Consider the following 23,412-nt stretch of genomic DNA (forward strand, 5'->3'; position numbering starts at 1 on the left):
CCTGAAGTACTCCTGTCCTCCAAAAATGGTGTCAGATTCTTAAGACACTGGATATGGCTCTTCAGTCTGATTCTCCATAGCCCCTTTTGCTCTTACGCTCAGCAAATGGGATGCTTCTGTCGTCTCCTCTCGTGCTTGGGGAGACGGAAAGATGAAAACCAAATGGCATCCAGCCCTGGTGCTGTTCTGCCCTCCTTTCCCACTGGGCGGTATCATGGCAGCCTGTAACCCATATGGCGTTTTCTGATGCTCTACAGCTCCGAGAGGGCTTCAGAGAGACCGGAGGCAGCATCGTGAAGTGTCACCTGCCCAAGGATCGTGCTTATTGCATGAAGCTGTGAACCTCACAGAGCTACAAAAATCGCTTGCAGGGATTGAATTCGTTTAAAAAATTTTTTTGATTTTGTTTATGCCTTAAATGTTCTTCCCCTTTAGACAGAGCACATGCTTTTAAAAAATTCTAATTGTATGTTTGCTTAATGGAGTATAATTATATATCAAGTAAATATGTAATTATGCAGTACTTTAAATTAATATTATTTACTTGATTGGTTTAATGATTCTGAACAATTAGCCTATTGTGCTAAGAACAATTTAGCCAGCTTTCAGCTGAGACTCATAGATATTGACATTTAGTGTTTGTAGGAGTGACATACAGTTTCTAAAAGGTTTAAAAACACTGCCTGAGAAAACAAATTTCCTACACTTTTACACGGTCACAATCTAAAAAAACAACAAAATCAGTTCCTTCCTCAAGATATTTTACATGTAGACAAAGACAAATCTTATTATAAGAAGAGATTGCCAAATAGGGTTCATTCCTTCGTTCTTTCACTCATTGATTCACTCAGCAAATACCTACTGACTGCCTGCCATTGGACCAGCACGCGGACTCTGGACTTGGGTTACAAAAATGAAAAATGGTCTCTCTTCTCATGGAGCTTAGTGTCTAGAGGGGGAGACAGACATAAACAGTTAATTTGAATACAATAAGCTGGCACTTACTGTGTTTACATTGTGCTCCTTAATTCTCACCACCATTTTTATTTTACATACAAGAGAATTGAGGCTTGGAGAGGTTAGCAACTTGTCTAAGGTGAATCAGGTAGTCAGTGGTAAAGCTAAGGTGAAAACCCAACTGTGGCTTCACCATTTTGCTCTACTGGTGAAAGCTATAACAGATGAAAATGGACAAAGATGACTAAGATGACTAAGCACTTCTGCCTGTGGGTGTTAGAGAAACTGTCAGAGACAAGAGAACACTTGAACTTCGGCTTTGGAGTATGAATAGAAATTTACCAAGGGAAGGAAAAACATCACAGGCAGGAAGCAGCTTATATAAATGTACATTTTGTAATTCCTCTGATGGCAAAATTTTTCTTCCCAACTATTCTGTTTTTAATCAATGTATTATTTCCATTCCTTGAGAACTTGTCAATGGGGAATCTATTTGAGGATAAAGAATGGGCCAGAAATAGACCCAAATCATGTTGGGTGAAAGGGGCAATCTGTTATGGAGTTTATTTTTTTTTATTTTTTATTTTTTAATTTATTTATTTTATTTATTTATTTTTGGCTGTGTTGGGTCTTTGTTGCTGTGCGTGGGCTTTCTCTAGTTGTGGCGAGTGGGGGCTACTCTTTGTTGTGGTGCGTGGGCTTCTCATTGCAGTGGCCTCTCCCGTTCTGGAGCATGGGCTCTAGGTGCATGGGCTTCAGTAGTTGCGGCATGCGGGCTTAGTACTTGTGGCTCACGGGGTCTAGAGCACAGGCTCAGTAGTTGTGGCAGACAGGCTTAGTTGCTCCGCGGCATGTGAGATCCTCCTGGACCAGGGCTCGAACCCGTGTCCCCTGCATTGGCAGGCGGACTCTCAACCACTGCGTCACCAGGGAAGCCCTGTTATGGAGTTTAAATCGACAGAGGCCCAATACTGGGTCACCCTGGATTGTTTGGTAGCTTTGTTAGGCATTTCATCCACTTTGTTTAATAAACTATACCTGTCATTCTCAAAGGTCTAGGAAAATTAATATCCTGGAAGGTCCCCTGACACTACCCACAATCATTTTGTAGGAAAAAAATTACAAATTAACCAAAAAGAAGGGGGTTTTTGGCAGCCACAGAGAGAAACTCCATGTGTTTGCTTTCAGGTGTCAGCTCTAGAGACCACAGATAATTTCCCACTTATATTTTGACTAGTTATTATCTAGTTGCTAGAAAAGCATAAACCAAACAGATTATTCCTGCTTCTCTCTCCCCACTCCTAAATGTAAAGAATTTGGGACGTTTGGATTTTCTTAGACCAGTGGTGTTAGTGTTGCAGAGCACTTCCTGATGACACCATCTGTATAAAAGCCTGTTGTTTTCTCCAGAATTCCCTGTATCAGCCAGTGGCACCTGCAATCCTTTTATCCTTTTATCCAGCCATTCAGGCTGAAAACCTAGCAGTCATCCTTGACTCCTCCCCCTCCACTTACCCCTCCACACTCATGCACTGCCACCCTGTGATCAATCCCTGAGTCTTGTACAGGCATTCCACTTCCTCCCTATTCTTTGAATCCCTCAAGTCTTTGTGTGTCCCACTGCCACTCATCTAGCCTAAGCCACCATCATTTCTTACTTAGATTCCTAATATAGCCACCTGACTGTTCTCTCTGACTTTTGTCTTGTGTCATCTATATCTGTTCTCCATACTGGACCTTGAGAGGTCTTTGGAAAATGCAGATCTGAGAGTCACTCCCCTTCTTAAATACTTCTCTCAGTTCTTAACAAGGCCTGGTATGATCTGACCCTTCAGTCTATGATTTTGCCATATAGGGTTTCATTCATTTTTTCCAAACATAGCTAGCTCTATCTGACCTTAGGGCTTTGCACTGACAGTTACCTGATAAAATAATAATAATAATAATAGTAATGATAGCCAGTATTAATTGATCACTTTGTGTATGTCAGATACTGAGCTAAGCCCTTGAAATACATTCTCATGTAGTAGCCACAACCCTATGAGGCAGGTAGGTAGGTATCATTCATGACATTTTATGGAGAAAGGCTTAGAGAGGTCATGAAGTTTGCCTAAGTTTTTCCTTACTGTTAAATTAATAAATACCTAATCGATTGAGGCTCATGCCTAGAATTTTGAGGCAAATGATACTCTCAGCCAGTATACTGTTGTAGCAAAGTGACTTATACTCAGAAGACCTGGGTTGCAATGCTGGTACTGACCAGCAGTGTGGCGTTAGACAAGACAACCTCTGAGAGTCAGTTTTCTTATCTGCAAAATAGAGATCATATTAGTACCTGTCTTATATGACTGTTGTACAGATCAGAGCCAAGCAGAATTCTGGGAACATAGCTGATATCCTATAATGTGTTAAAATGAACGTGTGTTAGATGAATGAAAATGCTAGAGGTTGCCCCCATGAAGTTGTGGGTTCCCTCATTAAAAGAGGAAGAAATAAGACCCTTGAAAAAACCTGTCTTTGGCTTATTCAGCAGCACTTTTTCGTGTTTTCACTTTTATCATCTTGGATAAAATTAGAGATAGTGCAGGATTTATAATGTAATCCTATAATTAAGCATCTAGTAGGCAAGTCAAAACATTTTATACTAAATAGAAATTAAATTCAGTGGAACATTGAACCTTTGAAATCCAAATATTGGAACCTTTAAAAATCGAAATATGTATGTTAAATCATCTAGTTTAATTTAAAATGTTTTGGGTTGGCCAAAAAGTTCGTTCGGGTTTTTCCGTAAGCACTCACAAAAACACGAAGGAACTTTTTGGCCAACCCAATATTAAAAAAAACCGGACGAACTTTTTGGCCAACCCAATATTTCAAAATATGTTTACCGAAACAGAATTTTTAAATTAAAAAAAGTTGCAGGATTAAACTCTTCTTTCGGTGTTTGGACCCTGTTCCCAACTCTTTCTGCTGTATTAAAAGAGAATGTAGTATCACTTCCAGAAGTCGTTTGGTGTGCTCCCTGCCCATGGAGAGGAAGTCGCTTGGCGAATTCATTTCCTTCCGCTGTGTTCCTTTAGGTCTCAGAATGCAGTTGGCCCATCAGGCAGGCCCCCAGTCTGCACAACCTCTTTGCTGTGTGTCGGAATATGTATAACTGGCTACTACAGAACCCCAAAAACGTCTGTGTTGTCCATTGCTTGGTGAGTAACCTTTTCTTGTTGCTGTTGTGGCTATCATTTGTGCTGGTTTGGTTTGGTCAAATACAAATGACCTTACACAGACTGGTGAACAGGTAATGCTTAAGTTGAATAAGCATTTCTTAAGAACCCACTTAGGAATTAGGTGATGTGAGGGATATAAAATGAGGGGAAAACTTATTATTTTTGCCTTAAAGCTCGAATACCAGTGGGTGAGGCAGATATGTATACAACCCACATAATACAGGGCCTCTGGAATGTGCTAACTATTATAAAAGAGATAGAAACAAGAGCTGTGGGTGCATAGGCAAAAATGCCATTGAGTTTTGGGTGAATAGAACTGACATAAGCACACTGGAATATTCTTTTCTTACCTTTATGTTTGAATAAAAATGAAATAAAAAGCCATCTATGCCCTTATGAGTAGTCACATAAATTGACTATTTTATAGCAATTCCCAGTGGGACTGATGATTTTTCTGACCACTGACTTCCCAGAGTCCCTTTCCCCAACTCTTCCTCTGGAGGGCTCTTGCCTATTGTTTAAAACTCAACTTTAGGTAAAATCTTTTTTGACAATGTGGACATTCGACCTGTATATCTAAACGTCTTTGGATTTAAGCATTTAATATACTGCATCATCATAATCTGGTGGCCCACCTGTTTCCCCACTAGACTGTGAGCAACCTGTGGGCAAGAACTGTGCCTTTTTTACTTTGGAATCCCAGGTATGAAAGATTTGAATAAGCGATTGGATATATGAAGAAATGAGCACACAAATGAAATCTGAGCATAAATACTAGAACTACTCATTGCTTCTATAAACTTCAAGGTGTATTTTTTGCTATAATCTTAGTTGATGATTTTCCCCCTCTTTCTTGAGAACCAGTTGGCTAAAAGAGGGATGAAAGCTGAGATTTTTTCTTCTTTCCATTTCACATCCCCAAATTCTTGGTAATAAAAGAAAAACACTTGGTGTTTCATAGGAGTTTAATGTGAAAGGCCAAAGGGTTTTCCTTTCAGAGACAGAACAGATTGTATAAAGGACAGATTATTTTTAGAGACTAAGCAGCCTTTAGGTACTTTGGTGATTTTTTTCTTCACTCGAGAACTTTCTAAAAGTTCAGCGAGCCTAGGTCTGGCAGCTTTGTAAGAGAAGATGGCTCGAGAGAGACCAGAGGCTCCCAGTTCTAATGATACAATCATAACAAATAAAAACCCAATGAAGAAGAAAAAAGAAGAGACATACAAAGAGTGAAGACCCTATAGCCTGCTCTCTAGGCTTACTGAAAAAGGACATGCATGAGTTGGAAGTCTGCACCAAGTCTTTGGAAGTGGAATTGCAGCTGGAGGTGGGAGCATTTATTTTTATCCTATATATACTGCTGTTTTATTAAAAATAAGCATATATTCATCTTTTAATTAAAAAAACTAAGAAAACTTTAAAAAAGACCTGCATGGCCGATAAAAGGATGGAACACATATCTAAGAGCCATGAGCCTGTTAAAAGAGTGTCAGGAAGACTAAATTCTAAAAAGAATTAAGATTGAGAAAAATGTCTTTTTAAAAAAAACTGTCCTTGGAATAAGGACAACAACAAATGCTTGAGGCACACGGTATAATCTTAAGTCCTTTATTCTCTTCCTTCATCGGGGGAACAGATGTCAAGCTAGAAAGGGAGTAACACTGATAATTAAGACAAAGCTGAGAGGTAGGGAGATAGTAAAAGAGCGTCACAGTACTTAAAAATAATCCACTCTCTAGACTTAAATTATGTGACAGAATGCTAAAAGCACTTGGAAAAGCAATTTTGGGTTCCTTATGCAATATGAGGAAACAGGAAGAAGAGTGCCAGTCAAGCAAGGAGAGGAGATTTTTTTCCAAAAGATGGAAGAGGTTGATCCTGGAAAGTTACAGGCTGGTGATCCTGATGGCAATTCAAGGTGAAATTCTAACACAATTTGTGCACAGATGATTTTAAACTCATAGAAAAAAGGAGTCCACATCGATTCATTATGAACACACATATCAAACCAACTGAACTTTCGGAACAAGACTAATAGATTAGTAGAGATAGTTTATTGGATTCCTGCGAGATATTTCCCCATTTCTTATATTCAAGATGGAGAAATTTGGGCTAAATTTTTATACATTTGGACAAATGTTGGCTGAATATTGCTTCCAAAGATAGGTGACTAACAGATCAGCATCCTCCCAGGAGAAGGTTGCATTTGGTTGCCCTTTTATTGACAGCTTTGAAAATGTGGAGGCAAGCTTATCAGTTTTCTCAGATTGGTCATTTAATAGAAACTACCAATGTGAAATTAAACACAGGATAAATGTAAAGTCCTGAATTCTGGTTCTAAAAGATTAAGTGTATTTGTCTATTAACACATCATTTGAAAAAGAACTAACAGTTTTAGTGGCTAGAAAGATCAATAAGAGCTTATGGTGTGATTTAGCTTACATTTAAACTAGTTTAGCCTGGGGTTATGTTAATAAAAGCATAGTGTTCTTACCACACTAAGGAAGATGATATTTCCTCTCTAGTTTGGTCAGAGCACATCTTATATCTTGCATTTCACATCTGGGCAGCACATTTAAGGCTGTTGTTTTAAAACTGGAGTCTGTTAAGAGGAAGTCCACTGAATGATGATGTCTCTTAAAATGGAACATCAAATGAGGAAGAATTGAAGGGATTGGGTAGTAGTCAGGGTTCTCCAGAGAAGCAGAACTGACAGGATATGTGTAGAGATACATATGTAAGAGGAGATTTATTATAGGAATTGGCTCAAGTGATTCTGGAGGCCTAGAAGTCCCACAGTCTGCCTCCTGCAAGATGGAGAACCAGGAAAGCCAGTGGTAACATTTAGTCCATGTTTGAAGCCCTGAGAACCAAGGGGGCCGCTGATGTAGGTCTGAAAACCAAGAGCTCCGATGTCCAAGAACAGGGAGAAGATGGAGGTCCCAGCTCAAGAAGACAAAGAGAATTCTCCCTTCCTTGCCTTTTTGTTCTATTTGGACCCTCAACAGGTTGGATGATGCCAGCCCACTTTGGTGAGAGTGAATCTCTACTCAGTCTACTGATTCAAATGCTGATCTCTTCCAGAAACGCCCTCACAGACACACCCAGAAATAATGTTTTACCAGCTCTTTGGGCATCTCTTAGTCCAATCGAGTTGAGACATAAAATTATCACAGATTGGGTGTGTTTTCAACCTGTAAAATAGAAAAGCTGATGGAAAGGGAGAGTATTTCAGATACGTGAAGGGTTGTCCCAGGGAGAAAGGAGTAGGTTTACACTTTGTCCTGAGAGAAGGAAGAATGGGGATTGTTGAGTGGAAGAGACTGCAGCTCAGCATATTCAGTATAAGGAAGAACTTTGTGCAGTTCGTCCAGAAGCAGGATGCTCCTTGTCACTTAAAGTATTCTAGAAGAAGCTGCTCACCATCTGTCAGGAATGTTATCGCTTGCATTCCTTTACTGAGTGCGGTTGAATCAGGTGAAGCTTCTTTATTTTATATCAATCTAGGAACATAACTTTGGGTAAAATACACACATCGCATATTCCAAAAAGCAGTATTTGCCTAACCTGAGAACTCTTTACCTTCAGCCTAAACTGAGAGACCTCAACTGTTAGTTCTGATCCTACAAGCCCAACGTTACTTTGAAGACTAGATTATTTTTCAGTAAATATGTACAAATCAAATTTATATTGCTGGGTTTCTTAGGTTAGCAGAGAGTCAATTGTATCCTAAGAATCAGTCTTCCCTTGCTGCTTTGTGATTTAAATAGCTGGGACAGATCTGGGTTTTCAAGTGAACAATTTTGAACTGACAGGCACCTCTAGTTAAGATTTCTCTCCGCCACACCCGACGCCCAGACTCCCCACGCTTAGCCTCTTTCTTTTAATTGCAAGTACAGCCGCTCTCAGTGTTGGGTGCCTGACCGATCCATGTTTATGACAGGTTTATACGTTTTCTTTGCTAGGATGGACGGGCCGCATCATCAATCCTGGTTGGCGCTATGTTCATTTTCTGTAATCTCTACTCTACTCCTGGCCCAGCCGTTCGGTTACTCTACGCAAAGCGACCAGGAATCGGACTTTCGCCATCCCACAGGAGGTAAAGTCAGCTAGATGCAGGGTTGGCGCAGACATGGTCAAATTTGTATCATGTCCCCAAAAAAAGGGAAAAAACCTTTTTAGATAATTGATGTATTGTCTTCTCTTTGGGCACAGTTTCTTCTTTCTCTTATTTAAACTGCATCTGATGATAAATTCTGATTTTTTTTTTTCCTAAAGCTAGCCCTTAACTGATAAATTTAATCTGCTAGATCAAATATTGAGCTAGTGTAAAACGCCCATAAGCTTTTTCATTTAATAAATACCCCTTTATCAGCTCTTCGGGGGGAAGTACAGCAGTGTCACTAGATAAAAGCTTTCCTAAATTATTGGCAGCATTCTCTCTTGCCAGTTAATGTTTAAAGAATTAACACAGTAAATTTTTATTGTAGGTTAATAATTTATAAGAACAAACTTTATAGCAAATTGCTTATTTCTTCTGCTGTGGTCGGCACCAACAGAATGTCTGTCTTGTGTTTTAGGTACCTGGGCTACATGTGTGACCTCCTAGCAGACAAACCCTACCGCCCTCACTTCAAGCCTCTCACCATTAAGTCGATCACTGTCAGTCCAGTTCCTTTTTTCAACAAACAGAGAAATGGATGTCGCCCTTACTGTGATGTACTGATTGGAGAAACCAAAATATATACAACTTGTGCAGATTTCGAACGAATGAAGTAAGTCATGATACTTTTCTTCATTTCTTCTTGTGAACTGCTCCATTCCTGTGTAAGTTGGATCCTGTTCTTCCTTTGAGGACTACATTATGAAATGGCTGATATTTTAAAAAATGTTCAGTATAGGTGGTAATCATAGAAAAGCACAATTAAATCAAGGGATGCCATAGCCCCCCTTCAAATGGTGATACAAACTAAGAGACTAACATGAGCTATAATGAGGGTTAAGACAGTGGTGTAGCGCAGAAGACCTGGACATTTAAGAAGGAGATGACTTTGATAAGAATTGGTGATGGTAATGGAAGAATCAGGAATGAATGAGGTTTCTAGGTGAGCAACTAGGTAGATGGTTATATAATTAAAAAGTTATAGAATCTATAGTAAAGAGCAAGTGCCAGTGGGAGGTGGTGGGAGATATGGAAGAAGGGACTGGATGATAACAGAAAATGAAATTAATTTGAAATAGATTGAATTTCAAAATTGGTATACGAGATACTCACAGAGCATCTCACTGCTGTTTCTATATTGATCTCAGTTGGACTTATTTGTTCTCTCTCTGTTTTTATCATAAATTTACAGTTAGGGAAAGGTAAATACATCAGGGCTACATGTTTTTGGGGAAAACGATTTCTGCTAATGGGCAATTGATTTATCTAGAAATCAGGATGGGATGGAGAGAGCAGATCTGGCATAAGACCAGCGGCATCCTGTGGCAGAACCAATTTGCATCCAGTTGGCACTGGCTGTGCTCCTGACTTTGCTTAACATAAGAAATGGTTCCTGGGTTCAGGCCTGGGCAAACCCTTGGCCAGAGCCACAGAAGACTGTGCCTGTCTACCTGTGTTATTTTGCCAAATTAGACTCTCTTTCAGTGTATGCTTTTGTCTCTGTTTAAAGAGAATACCGTGTCCAAGATGGAAAAATCTTCATTCCCTTGAGCATCACTGTGCAAGGAGATGTGGTTGTTTCCATGTATCACTTGAGGTCAACCATTGGAAGCCGGCTACAGGCTAAGGTATGGTTTCAGAAAGAATTATGACATAAGCTCAGCTGATCCTTTAATAGGAGTGTACATCACTTTGGGCTTGAGTGACTTCTGGTTTTAGAATCAGAAAAAACATTTAAAGATTACCTTTGGAAACAACCTAAGTGTCCATTGACAGATATGGATAAAGAAAATGTGGTATAGGGACTTCCCTGGTGGCACAGTGGTTAAGACTCCCCCTGCCAATGCAGGGGACATGGGTTCGATCCCTGGTCTGGGAAGATCCCACATGCTGCAGAGCAACTAAGCCTGTGCACTACAACTACTGAGCCTGCGCTCTAGGGCCCACATGCCACAACTACTGAGCCCGCGTGCCACGGCTACTGAAGCCTGCACACCTAGAGCCTGTGCTCCGCAACAAGAGAAGCCACTGCAAATGAGAAGCCCGCGCACTGCAACGAAGAGTAGCCCCCACTCTTGCTGCAACTAGAGAAAGCCCGTGCACAGCAACGAAGACCCAATGCAGAGAGAAAAAAAAAAAAAAGAAAAAGGAAAAGAAAATGTGGTGTATATATGTATATATAAATATATATATAAAAATTCGATTTTATATATATATATATATAAAATGGAATACTACTCAGCCATAAAAAAGAATGAAATAATGCCATTTGCAGCAACATGGATGAACTTAGAGATGATCATACTAAATGAAGTAAGCCAGGAAGAGAAAGACAAATACCATATGATATTACTTATATATGGAATCTAAAATATGACACAAATGAACTTATCTACGAAACAGAAATAGACTCACAGACATAGCAAACAGACTTGTGGTTGCCAAGGGGGAGGGGGGTGGGGGAGGGATGGATTGGGAGTTTGGGATTAGCAGAAGCAAACTATTATATATAGAATGGATAAACAACAAGGTCCTACTGTATAGCACAGGGAACTATGTTCAATATCCTGTGATAAACCATAATGGAAAAGAATATAAAAAAGAATGTATATAGATGTATAACTGAATCACTTTGCTGTGCAGCAGAAACTGACACAACATTGTAAATCAACTATACTTCAATAAAAAAAAGAAAACTGCAAAAAAAAAAAAAAAGATTACTTATGCTCATTGCCTTCATTTTACAGGGGAAGAAACTAAGCCTCAGAGGTTTTGACTTGCCCAGATGGTTTTGCCAGAACGTGGAAGCCCAAGAACTAAAGAGCAAACCTTGCTCTTTAGAAACTTGTGCCTTTTTTATAGTGCCCTATTTGGATCGGGGTGAGGAGATATTTCTATTGAGGATGTGGGATTAAGTAATTATACTTTTTCAATTTTTAAATTGAGATAAAATTTACATAACATAAAATTCACCCTTTTGAAGTGTACAGTACAGTTATTTTTAGTATTTTCAAAGAGTTGTGCAGCACCACTAATTGCCAAACATTTTCAACACCCACAAAAGAAACTCTACACCTCTTAGCCACTGTCCATTCCTCCTCCTCCGTTCCCTAGGCAACCAGGAATCTACTTTCTGTTTCTGTGGATTTGCCTATTTTGGACATTTCATATAAATGGCATCATACAATGTGTGGTCTTTTGTGACTGGCTTCTTTCACTTAGCCTAATGTTTTCAAGGTTCATCCATGTTGTCGCATATATCAGTACTTCTTTATATACCCAGATAATATTCCATTGTATGGTTATATAGCTTTTATTAATCTCTTCATCATTTGATGAACATTTACGTTATTGCCACTGTTTGGATATCACAAATAACGCTACAAGTAATTGCATTTAAAAAAATTTTTATTTATTAAAGTACAGTTGACTTAAAATGTTACATTAGTTTCAAGTGTACAACATAGTGATTCATTATTTTTATAGATTGCACACCATACAGAGTTATTATAAAATATTGACTGTATTCCCTGTACTATACATTACATCCTTGTGACTTATTTATTTTTTATTGGAGTAAAATTGCTTTACAGTGTTGTGTTAGTTTCATCCCCTCCCTCTTGGACCTCCCTCCCACCCCCACCATCCCACCCATCTAGGTCATCACAGAGCACCGAGCTGAGCTCCCTGTGCTATATAGCAGGTTCCCACTAGCTGTCTATTTTACACATGTAGTGTATTTATGTTAAACCCAGTCTCCCAATTCATCTCACCCTCCCCTTCCCCCCCATGTCCACATGTCCGTTCACTACATCTACGTCTCTATTCCTGCCCTACAAATAGGTTCAAAAACAGAAATATAGTTCAATGGTACAGGATAGAAAGCCCAGGGACAAATCCACGGACATATAGTCACCTAATTTATGACAAAGGAGGCCAGAATATACAATGGAGAAAAGACAACCTCTTCAATAAGTGGTGCTGGGAAAACTGGACAGCTACACGTAAAAGAATGAAATTAGAACACTCCCTAACACCATACACAAAAATAAACTCCAAATGGATTAAAGACCTAAATGTAAGACTGGACACTATAAAACTCTTAGAGGAAAATGTAAGAAAAACGCTCTTTGACATAAACCACAGCAAGATCTTTTTTGACCCACATCCTAGAGTAATGAAAATAAAAACAAAAATGAACAAATGGGACCTAATGAAATTTAAAAGCTTTTGCACAGCAAAGGAAACCATAAACAAGATGAAAAGACAACCCTCAGAGTGGGAGAAAATATTTGCAAACGAAGCAGTGGATAAAGGATAAATCTCCAAAATATACAAACAGCTCGGGTAGCTCAATATCAAAAAAACAGACAACCCAATTAAAAAATGGACGGGTGACATTTATTTTATAACTGGCAATTTGTGCCTCTTAATCCCCTTCACCTATTTCACCCTTCTCCCCTGTGACAACCACTAGTTTGTTCCATGTGTCTGTGAGTCTGTTTCTGTATTGTTATGTTTGTTCATTTGTTTTGTTTTCAGAGTCCACATATAAATAAAGCATACAGTATTTACCTCTGTCTGACTTACTTCACTAAGTATAACACCCTCCAGGTCTATGCATGGTGTTGCAAGTGGCAAGATTTCGTTCTTTTTTATGGCTGAGTAATAACCATATATTACATCTTCTTTATCCATTCATCTGTCAGTGGGCCCTTAGGTTGCTTCCATATCTTGGCTGTTGTGAATAATGCTGCTATGAACTCAATGTTAAAAAAAAAACAACAAACCCCACAATTTAAAAATGGGCAGAAGACCTAAATAGGCCTTTTTTCCCAAAGAAGACATACAGATGGCCAACAGACACATGCAAAGATGCTCAACATCACTAATCATCAGGGAAATGCAAATCAAAACCACAATGAGTTATCACCTCACACCCATCAGAATGGCTATTGTCAAAAAGACAAGAAATAACAAGTGTTATTATGGCAAAGGTGTGGAGAAAAGGGCACCCTAGTACACTGTTGGGAGGGATGTAAATTGCTACACCAATATGGAAAACAGTATGGAGTCCCCCCCGCCCCCTCGCCCAAATTAAAAGTAGAAATACCACATGATCCTGCAATTTCACTCCTGGGTATCTATCTGAAGAAAATGAAAACACTAATTCGAAAAAGTATATGCACCCTAATGTTCATAGCAAGTAATTGTATTTTAATTCATTAAATATTTGCTAAGTACATGCTCTGTACCAGTCTTTGCCTAGGGGTTTAGGATTGACGAGAGTCAAACTGTATCTCTGCCTTTAAGGAGCTCAGGGGAAATTCACACACGTACAAATATCCACTACCATTGTAGAGGTAGGATGAGATGTCATAATGGGAGCAGTTTGTTTTATCCAGTGGTGGTTCAGAAAGCCTACAGAGGACGTGACCCTTCAAGGTGGTCCTTGAAGGATGAGTTCATCAGGTTGGATCAGGGGCATCCTGGGCAGAAGGAATGGGATGAGTCAAAGTATGGCAAGGTGTAAGAACATAGGGCATTAGCAGATAAAGGAATGGCTTGCCAAGGCAGAGTTCGTGGAGAGGAGAGGCTAGAAATGAAGCTGGGTCAGCTCCAAATGAGGAGGTTGTTTAATATTCCTAGAAAACAAAGACGCAGATACAGAAACAGTTGATGGTGTATGACTCCCCCAAACATAATCTTTTGATTTGATTCCCTTTTCACTGATTGTAATGTGCTTCTCTCGTATTTTTAGGTGACCAACACTCAGATATTCCAGCTCCAGTTTCATACTGGATTCATTCCACTGGACACAACAGTTTTAAAGTTCACCAAGTGAGTGCTACTTGGGCCAAAATCCCTTTTCAATCCAAGCAGCTGTGAAATGCTGGGAGTCAAGTGCTAAAGGCTCATTAGTGCCATGCTGCAGCTTCCCCCCAAATCCTGTGCTTCAGGGCTGTAGCATGTGGCATGTAGCATTGTTTTTCATTGATCTTATTCTTTTAAATCCCTATTTAGGCCTGAGTTGGATGCATGTGATGTACCAGAAAAATATCCTCAGCTATTTCAGGTGACTCTGGATGTAGAACTACAGCCCCACGACAAAGTGATAGATTTAACCCCCCCATGGGAACATTACTGCACAAAAGATGTCAACCCCAGCATCCTCTTCTCTTCTCACCAGGAGCATCAAGATACTCTGGTCTTAGGAGGTATGAGTCACCTGGTGGTTTTGTTTTCAGGACAAAGCCTCTGTGTGATTCATCACATTGACTTATTTCCTGTGTTTCCTTGATGTCTTTTGTCTTATAGGACAGGCTCCAATAGACATCCCTCCAGACAACCCCAGACATTTTGGGCAAGGTGGCTTCTTTTCCACTCTCTGTTGGCAAGGTACTTCCAAGCATTTCTTCCAAGTTACATGGTTAGGTGGTTAAGTTACGTGGTTCTTCTATATATAAAGAGGATTAGTCCTCAAAGCAGCCTGAAGTAAAGCAGCATTTAGAAGTCATCCATCCAGGGTCTTCCTTGTTTCACATTCTTCCTGCTCATTCCTTTTCCAAATCAGGAGCTTCCCTACTTTGAACTCCATGGATGCTCTTAGATTGATGCAAAAGGCCATTTTAAGCTGAACTTTATCTTTTCTGTCTATGCAGTGTTTTGGATCACATCTTTCCTGGATTTATGAATAATCATGATATTTTCTAGGATGTCCCTTTACACTGCTGACACACAAAGAAATTAAGAAAGGACTCTATCTCCTGCCCTTAAAAATATAAAATCTGGCACACCGCTCCACCCACCCCACCCAGGGCTGTAACCACTAGCAGGGCAGAGGTGAGCTTCCCCTGGTACAGGGAAGGCAAACACTTTGCCTACATATCTCTGCTACTTGCTTTAACAACCTTGGCAGAAATTGGGCTCGATCACAGTATCCTTTTTTGCCAAACCTGGAGATGTGTTTAGAATCCTTCCCGATGTGACACTTCAGACTGCTACCATTAGTAGACTAGCATTGGCATTCTGATCTATACCCATTCGCCATCCTTGTTTTAGAGTTTGCTGAGGTTAACTGCCAAGTTCAATCTAGAATTCCATAGTAAGGACTTTCTTAAGAAAAGGGTAGGAAACTGGCTTTGGTGATAATGTACTTAAAATCCTCTTGATTGACTTTCCTTTGCCATGTAAACATAAGACAGTATTCCCATTGCCTATACAGAGTTTTCCATGTTTGATAAAAAAATTATTCATAGCATTCCTTTGAATCGAAGGCTTGCTTTCAGAATTTTCTACTGAGAAATGGGACCAATAACATTTAAAAAATTGGAAAACCCAGTGAAATCTAGGTAACAGGTAGATTTCCCAGCCCCCTCTTAGTTTCACCTGTATCTTTCTTCCTCACATAAGGGCTTTTAAGAAAACTTTACTTTTACTCTCCACTGCTATTTTAGTAAGTAATTTAGAAATCATTCTTATCAGGCTATAAAATAGGTTAAGCACACATGCACAATCTTTTATCTGAACCCCGCAGAGCCAGATGGGTTTAGGAATGCAGAATTTTTTGCAAGTTAGAAAGGTGATACGGTACATAAACTGCATATTGCTTAGCACCCCCAGTGGCATCTCAGACAACGTGTTATCAAACACGTTAACATGTCTGTAGTGAAACATAACTCATAACCCTGAGTGAAATCAGTGAAGACTATAAATAACTTTCATGTCAGTCCCAGTCAGATTTTTCCACCAATTTAGGGAAAGCTTTCCTTTTTCATAGCTTTTCGCATTTCAGAATTGGGGATGAGGGGTGTGGATCTGTACTTGATTTGGAACGTGGATCCATCTGACAGTAAGTAACAAAGTTCGAAAGAGGGATCTGTTTCAAGGAGGGCCTGGAAAGTCACTCACCAGCCTCTCCATTCCTTCCCCAGAAGAGGCCCCATTTTATGCTGAAAGTATCTCCTCCTAGGTTGGTGTAAGGACCATCCTAAGCAGAGCTGTTCCCTCTATTCACTTATTAGGTGTGGGCTTCACTTCTGCTCCAGACTGTGGGAGAAAGACCTTGCTTTTGGCTGCAGGCCACATGGAGAAGAAAAAGACAGTGAGAGGAGGCAGCAAAGGACTAGGAGATAATGTTTTTTCAAAGCACCTAGCATAGTGCTGGGAAAAAGAAGAAGATGGTGATGATAGTAGTAATTTAAAAAAATAATAAAAAACACTTAAATACTACTTACTATTGATCTGAGCACTTTCCATATATCATCTCATGTAATTTTCACAATAGTCAATGTGAGCTAGGTTCTACTTATTACTCCCATTTTGCTGAGGAGAAAACCAAGGCACAGAGAAGTAAAGTCACTTTCTCAGTGTCACAGAGCCAGTAAACAGCAGAGATGAGATTCAGACTCAGGCTGATTCTAGAGTTCTTGCTCTTCACTCCTATGCTATACTGCCTCTCAGATGCTCAACAAGTAGTAATTGAATGTAATGTGAAATACGTCCAAGTTTTCCATTGGTAAGGGTCTAAAAGCATTGTGTTTTTTCAGGCTTCTCTTTCTCTTTCTGAAGTTATGTACATAGACCCTAACAAAAAGCAATAATGCTGCGGCTGGTAAGTAACTGTTTCCTGGCATAACGGCCTTCCTTAGATCAGAAATCGGAGAAATCATTCTGTGAGGAAGACCACGCTGCCCTGGTGAATCAGGAAAGCGAGCAGTCGGATGATGAACTTCTGACCCTTTCCAGCCCACATGGCAATGCCAATGGCGACAAACCTCACGGAGCCAGGAAGCCCAGCAAAAAGCAGCAGGAGCCAGCTGCCCCTCCACCCCCTGAGGACGTGGACCTTCTGGGTCTAGAAGGGTCTGCAGTGAGTAAGAACTTCTCTTCACCGGCGGCCCCTCCCACCAATTCCGAACTTCTGAGTGACCTGTTTGGGGGTGGAGGTGCAGCCGGCCCTGCGCGGGCTGGACAGTCAGGGGTGGACGACGTGTTTCATCCGAGCGGACCTACATCTACCCAGTCAACACCGCGCCGGTCCACCACCTCCACCTCCGCGTCTCCAACACTGAGAGTAGGAGAAGGTAATTTTTTTTTCATGTTGCGCTGTACCTCTCAGTGTTGAGTTATAACTTTTGGGCCAAGCAGGTGGAATCGAACTTTCCTAATAACCTAGACTTCTCTGATCTCCCTAGTAGTCCCCAAAAGGTCTATATCTTCATCTCAATGGGGACCACAAGAGGAAATAGAAATATTGTCCATTTTGGTAGGACAGTCTAAGAATGAATATTTGAGCTTGTCACCGTTACTTTAATTTTTTTTTTTCAGGGCTTCAGTCCCTGAGCTGCTTTAGTTATTTCTGCTCGGAGATGTAGATTGATGAATTGTTGTTAATAATAACAGGTACTGTTTGTGGGCTACTTACTATTTGCCAAACATGGAATTTGACACTAACCATGAATTCAATCTTTATAAAAACACAGTACATAGGTGCTATTATCTCCATTTTATAGTTGAGGAAATAGAGGCTTAGTGTCAAATTAGTAGCATACTTTTATACAGCTAGTCCTAGGGTCCAAAACCAGGCCATTTGACTCCAGAGCTTTCCCGTAATGCCTTCCTGGAACTGTAGTTTTCTGAATACACTTCGGCTGTGCAGAGAAGTACTTGCTTACTTCAAGATATATTTAAGGGGCTGCTACCAGCAGCACAGCTGGTGGAGCAGAGCATTTGGTGCCCCATGAGGCTCAGTCAGCTTCACTCTGCTCATTGCCACAGACTCAACCCTTTCTGTGACTGGTCATCCACAATTCTTTAACATTCACAAGACAGTAGAGTTGGGTAAGCAGAGGTCCATTATAGCTTCTAAAGAACTCGCTGCCCTTGTTATCATCACCCATTAACCAAGATGACATCACATTAGGAAGAGTAAAGAGGAATGTCTCAACTCTCCAGGCATGCGGTAACCTTTAGGAACTTTCTTTCCCAGGATCATCCTTCACTTCTCAGAAGGCTTTGGGTTGGTCTTGATTTATGGTGGTTCAACTGGAGGCATTCTTTACATGAGTGAGTTTCAGAATCATGGACTGTAGATGCTGAGGCTCAAGTTCCTACATTAGTTATTGATGGAGCCACAGTGTGAAGCCAGGTGCCCTGAATCCCAGGCTATTTCCTCTATCCTTCAGCAGTTCTTACTCACCAAACTGAACAAAAGCTCTGTCAGGAAAAGAAGTCCCCAGGATCCAAGATAGCATAGTACTCAATGGTCACGTTTTTAAGACCATGTGCCTTATGTGACTTTCAGTGATTTAATTCATCATAGTCCCAGGCAGATAGTTATGTTCCAGAGTCAGATCTAGAGGGGGCCTTTCAGACATTAGTTAAATCTGTGCCTCAGGTTATAGACAGTGAAATTGAGGCCAGCTGTATTAATTGACTTGTCAAAGGATACACAGCTGACTAGTGCCAATCCAGATCTGGAACTCAGGTATTCTGTCCTCCAAGAGGAAGTAGAAAGAACACTGAGTCCAGAGTTAAAGGCTTGGATTTGAATGTCTGGACTGACACTTACCTATTTGTGTAGGCTTATTAAAAAACCTTAATCTTCTTAGCTGTAAAATGGGGAAATACTTACCTATCAGCATTGTTGTACAGACTAAATTTTAGCTCTTGTCTTGTGTTGGGAAGTTCACTTTTAGTTATTAGAGAATGTTGCTAATTTAACATAAGTTGATATTAAAAGTATGCCAAGTAATAGTGAGAAGATTTTAGCATCACTCTACTGGTTGACTTCAAACTTAGGTGTAGAAGAATTAACCCAATGTCCTCTTACAGTTACTCTATAAATCTCAGTATTCTCATTTTATAGAAGGGATAAAGTTTTGTAAGTATTAAATGAGGTAAGGGATATACATCATGTAACAGAGTGCCTGACATATCGTTGATTCATTGCTGCTACACAAGGCTCATCTGCTGCCCAGCAGATATTAGGAGAGCATTATGCCAATGAAGTCATAGCTGAACACATATTAAATCATATATCCTACCTGGGTTTTCAGAGTGGAATTTATTCGTTAACTTGTTTGATTCTAGTTGTCTTTTCCTAGAATAGGTCACTCTCACTCCAGGAAACCGAGAGCCCATTAGCTTGATACTTACAAATTAGGAAGTGACATCTTACTACAGGGAGCTAAAGGGAATTTTGTCCCTTGACCAATAATGAGAAATTAAAGCCCAATTATATACATGCCGCTCTGCGTGGTTTTCATCACATTCACTTCACACCTGTGAGGAATGTGAGATGGCTTTGGGAAATTCCTGGAATTTGGAGTCAGAAAACTTGAACATGAGTCCAGCTTTATCATTTGCTTGACATTGGGCAAGAAACTTGGCTCTCTGAACCTCAGTTTTGTTGTCTGTGGAATGAAGATAATATCGCTTCTATCTGACAGGGAGATATTAAGGATCAGCTGAGATATTCTTTATGAAAGACAACGGTAAACCCTGAAGAAATGATACAATATTAATATTATTGCATTTTTGCTAGAAACCTCAGCTGCCACTTTGTTCTAGTACCCTTGGTTCATTCACAAACTTTTTCTCATTTCACTACATCTGCATCTAGTTTCTGGCAAGTTGTTGACAGGCAATGTTTCAGAAATATTTTAGCTTCATAGGACAAGGTATGATAAGAGTTCAGTTTTTGTCACGCTCATTTTCTTCCCTTTTTAACTCTCAGTGAGCCAGAGACCACTAAGAACACAAACAAAACTAAACAAAAGCTGGTCAATGAGGTTTTCTATTGTTCACCTTAATAGCAGGGACCCCTGCCTGGTTTTGGTCCGCGAATTCACTGAATATGAGCACAGTTCATTCATTGGGTATCTCCTATGGTCCAGGCATTGTTTCACCACTCATCTATTAGTCTGTAAGCTTGGCTGACTTATTTTATGTTATTAAGACGCCCGAAGGCCCAAGGGGCCCTTGCTTATAGGGTTGATGGTTCATCCAACAGGTAAATCCAGAGTTCTCCTTTGTCCACAAAGAAGGGATTATTCATGTGTGGTCAGAAATCCTTGGGATCCATTGTTAACCCTGGAGGAAGTGATAAGGATAGGATGGGTCTGTGGAACAGCCTGTGAGGCAGGCAGCATCCTGATTTTTCAAGTATTTGGCCTACAGCCTTGTAAGAGTGACGGCTCTTCAGTAGTTGTTGAATGGGTGAACTCATAGGACAAAGAAATGCCTTTCTCCTGTTGTTTTCTAGGTGCCACCTTTGACCCATTCGGAGCACCTTCTAAACCATCAGGTCAAGATTTGCTGGGCTCTTTTCTGAACACAGCCAGTGCTTCCAGTGACCCCTTTCTTCAGCCTACGAGAAGTCCTTCACCTACAGTGCATGGTGAGGAAGTATTTTACATTGTGTTCAGTGGAGCATGGTTTTCCACAGATAGCAGGAGGTGCTCAGATATAAAAGCACCCTGTAGGTGGGGTTCTTTTGGAAAGCTACATAATGCATCTCTCTTTTGAAAATTAACAATTCACATTAACATATTAAAAGCTCTGAGATATTTTACAGTAAAGAAGTCTACTTAACTTTGTTTTACTCAGCTTTCCTAAAATTTAATTTGGAATTTTTTTTTTTTTTTTTTACATTAGAGCTACATGCACAGAATTATAGGGCACCATTAATTGTAGCACATATCTTTATTTTATGTACTATTAAGAAAGAAAAAAAAACCACTGCCACTTTTAGTTGATTGGAAGATGCATACTAGTTGAAGTCTTTGAAATGTGAAGAAATGAGTCCTAGGTTAATAAAATGTGATATGATGAGCATTTCATAAAATTAGTATTCCACAGAACAGTTTAGAATACAATATCCTGGTATATTAGACTAGTTCTAATATGAAGCCACTAACCACACATGGCTGTTGAGCACTTGAGATGTGGCCAGTCTGATTTAAAGTGCACTCTAAGTGTAAAGTGCATACCACATTTCAAAACTCAGTACAAAAAAAAGTAGAATATCTTATTAATATTTTTATATTGGTCACTTGATATAATTTTTTGAATATATTGGGTTAAATAAAATATTTTGTTAAAATTAATTTTACCAGTGTCTTTTTACCTTTCTTAATGTCACTACTAGAAAAGTTTTAAATTACACATGGCCCACATTATATTTCTATGTTAGAGACTTAGGTTTTATAGAAAGAATCGTAATCACATCCATTTGTAAGAGCGAAAAGGTATCACTTAGGTAACACTGATTAAAACCAAAGCTCTTCAGTGAAGGACAGATGACTTTGAGCTGGAAAACTGAAGCTCATTCCTGATGTTGAAGGATATTGAACATCATTGGCCTCAACCTAGAGGACGATGTATTTGTTGTTGAAGGCACCCTGAGTCCCCTTGAAGAATGCAGTCCAGTCATCAGCTTGACTTCATGGAAGCCACGCAAATGCAAAAGGAAGATGAGTTGTGCAACACTGGTCAAACTGTAATGACCGAAAAGGAGAAAGCAGTCCAAGAACAACCTTTATGGGTGATTTCCTGTTGGTCTTAAATCTCAAACTATTTGAAGTGGGTCCACAGGACAACATACCAGAAATTCACCTCTGACCTTTGAGTAGTGCCCACTTAAAAGAATCTCCTGATTGGAAGTTGGCTACCCTGAGAGGAAAGGCGCAGGCAGATAGGTTAAAGCTGTTGTTTTTGTTCACTTATTTAAAGTGTAGGTTACGTCATTGCTCAAAATCTCTCTGTCTCAATCAGCATGGAAGCCAAAGTCCTTGAAATGGCCTATGTAGGCCCTTTGTGCTCTAGCACCCAGGGCTGTGACCTCCTTTCCCATTCTCTCCCTCTTGCTCACTCCATTCCAGCCACACTGGCCTCTCTGTTGTTGCACTGGGTGTCCCCTCTTCCCCAGACATCGGCATAGCTAATTCCTTCACCTCTTTGATCTTTACTCAGCTGTCACCTTCTCGATGGGGTTTACTCTGCCTGCCCCATTTCACATTAAAACCCATTCTCCTGCTCCTACTCTGCATTTTCCTTTCCATTGTACTTGCCAACTTTAATATACTCAATAATTTACTTATGTGTTGTTTATTTTTGTTGTCTTTCTCTCCCCACTAGAACATGAGCTCACAAAGACAGGGGTTTTTGTTTGTTTTGTTTATGAATGTTTCTGTAGTGCCTAGAAGAGTTATTGGCACACGGTAGGTTTTATGTATCTGTCTTTCCATATAATATATAAATATAAAATGAGTTGTAACTTTTTCCTATCTAAGTCTCTTTGATGCATAATGATAATGTTAATAAGGTTATACATTTTCCTGACTTTAATACTTTGAATTTACTGTTTTCATATGAGTACTACCTTTTATGTCCCATGGGTATGGATGTTCATACTTTGGCATGGCAGTAGTGGACTCAGTTCTCTCTTGTGAGCATGTTAGAAGATGTTTATAACTCAGTTTCAGACAGTTAGCACTCCTTCATTTTGTGGCTACACTTCTTATTTTGATCTCTGCCATGCTAGTGAGTGAAAGAATTTTCCACTATCCTTGATGAGAAGGGAATTACTCCACTGTTAGTGGGTCAGTTGCATCCTCTTCATATACAGGTGAGACTCAGATGTCATGTTGGGAGGTCAGATTGCCCACCTTGGATTTCTACAAGGCACCATCAGTCTCTTCTGAAAATCAAGAAGTATTGCCTTTGAGTTTTACAAATATTTATTGAATATCTACTCTGAAGAGAATAATCATTTGGGGCACAATTTGAGAAGAAAACCTAAACAAGTAACCATAATAAAAGGCAAAATAGAAGTTTAAAATATTGGGTAATTACTGTTTCATTTATTTATTCCTTTCTCTCCAACAGATTTTAAGTTTCTTAAGGAGAGGTACTGTGTCCTTAAGCTCTCTGTTCTCTAGTGTGGTGCCTTACGTGTGGTAGGTGGTAAGGATTTGAGGGTTTGATTAGTAATAAGACTGAAGTACTAATTCCTAGTTCTGCATCCTAGTTAGATGTAAGACTAAGGTCAGAGTTTACAGGAAA

At 39.8% G+C, this 23,412-nt stretch overlaps 1 protein-coding gene across 4 annotated transcripts in view; it reads left to right on the forward strand.

The window, feature by feature from the left end:
• The window catches only part of DNAJC6 (DnaJ heat shock protein family (Hsp40) member C6), a 153,777-nt gene that overhangs the window by 112,566 nt on the left and 17,799 nt on the right, over window positions 1–23,412 (forward strand). For all 4 annotated transcript variants that reach the window (XM_036826524.1, XM_036826532.1, XM_036826517.1 and 1 more), the window contains 9 exons: window positions 4,038–4,160; window positions 8,147–8,280; window positions 8,762–8,956; window positions 9,854–9,971; window positions 14,105–14,184; window positions 14,368–14,561; window positions 14,662–14,742; window positions 16,995–17,429; window positions 20,612–20,746. In XM_036826524.1, coding sequence (XP_036682419.1) covers window positions 4,038–4,160; window positions 8,147–8,280; window positions 8,762–8,956; window positions 9,854–9,971; window positions 14,105–14,184; window positions 14,368–14,561; window positions 14,662–14,742; window positions 16,995–17,429; window positions 20,612–20,746 — 1,495 coding nt within the window. The remainder of the gene's footprint in view (window positions 1–4,037; window positions 4,161–8,146; window positions 8,281–8,761; window positions 8,957–9,853; window positions 9,972–14,104; window positions 14,185–14,367; window positions 14,562–14,661; window positions 14,743–16,994; window positions 17,430–20,611; window positions 20,747–23,412) is intronic.

Source organism: Balaenoptera musculus, chromosome 1 (assembly GCF_009873245.2).
Source record: "Balaenoptera musculus isolate JJ_BM4_2016_0621 chromosome 1, mBalMus1.pri.v3, whole genome shotgun sequence".
NCBI lineage: Eukaryota > Metazoa > Chordata > Mammalia > Artiodactyla > Balaenopteridae > Balaenoptera > Balaenoptera musculus.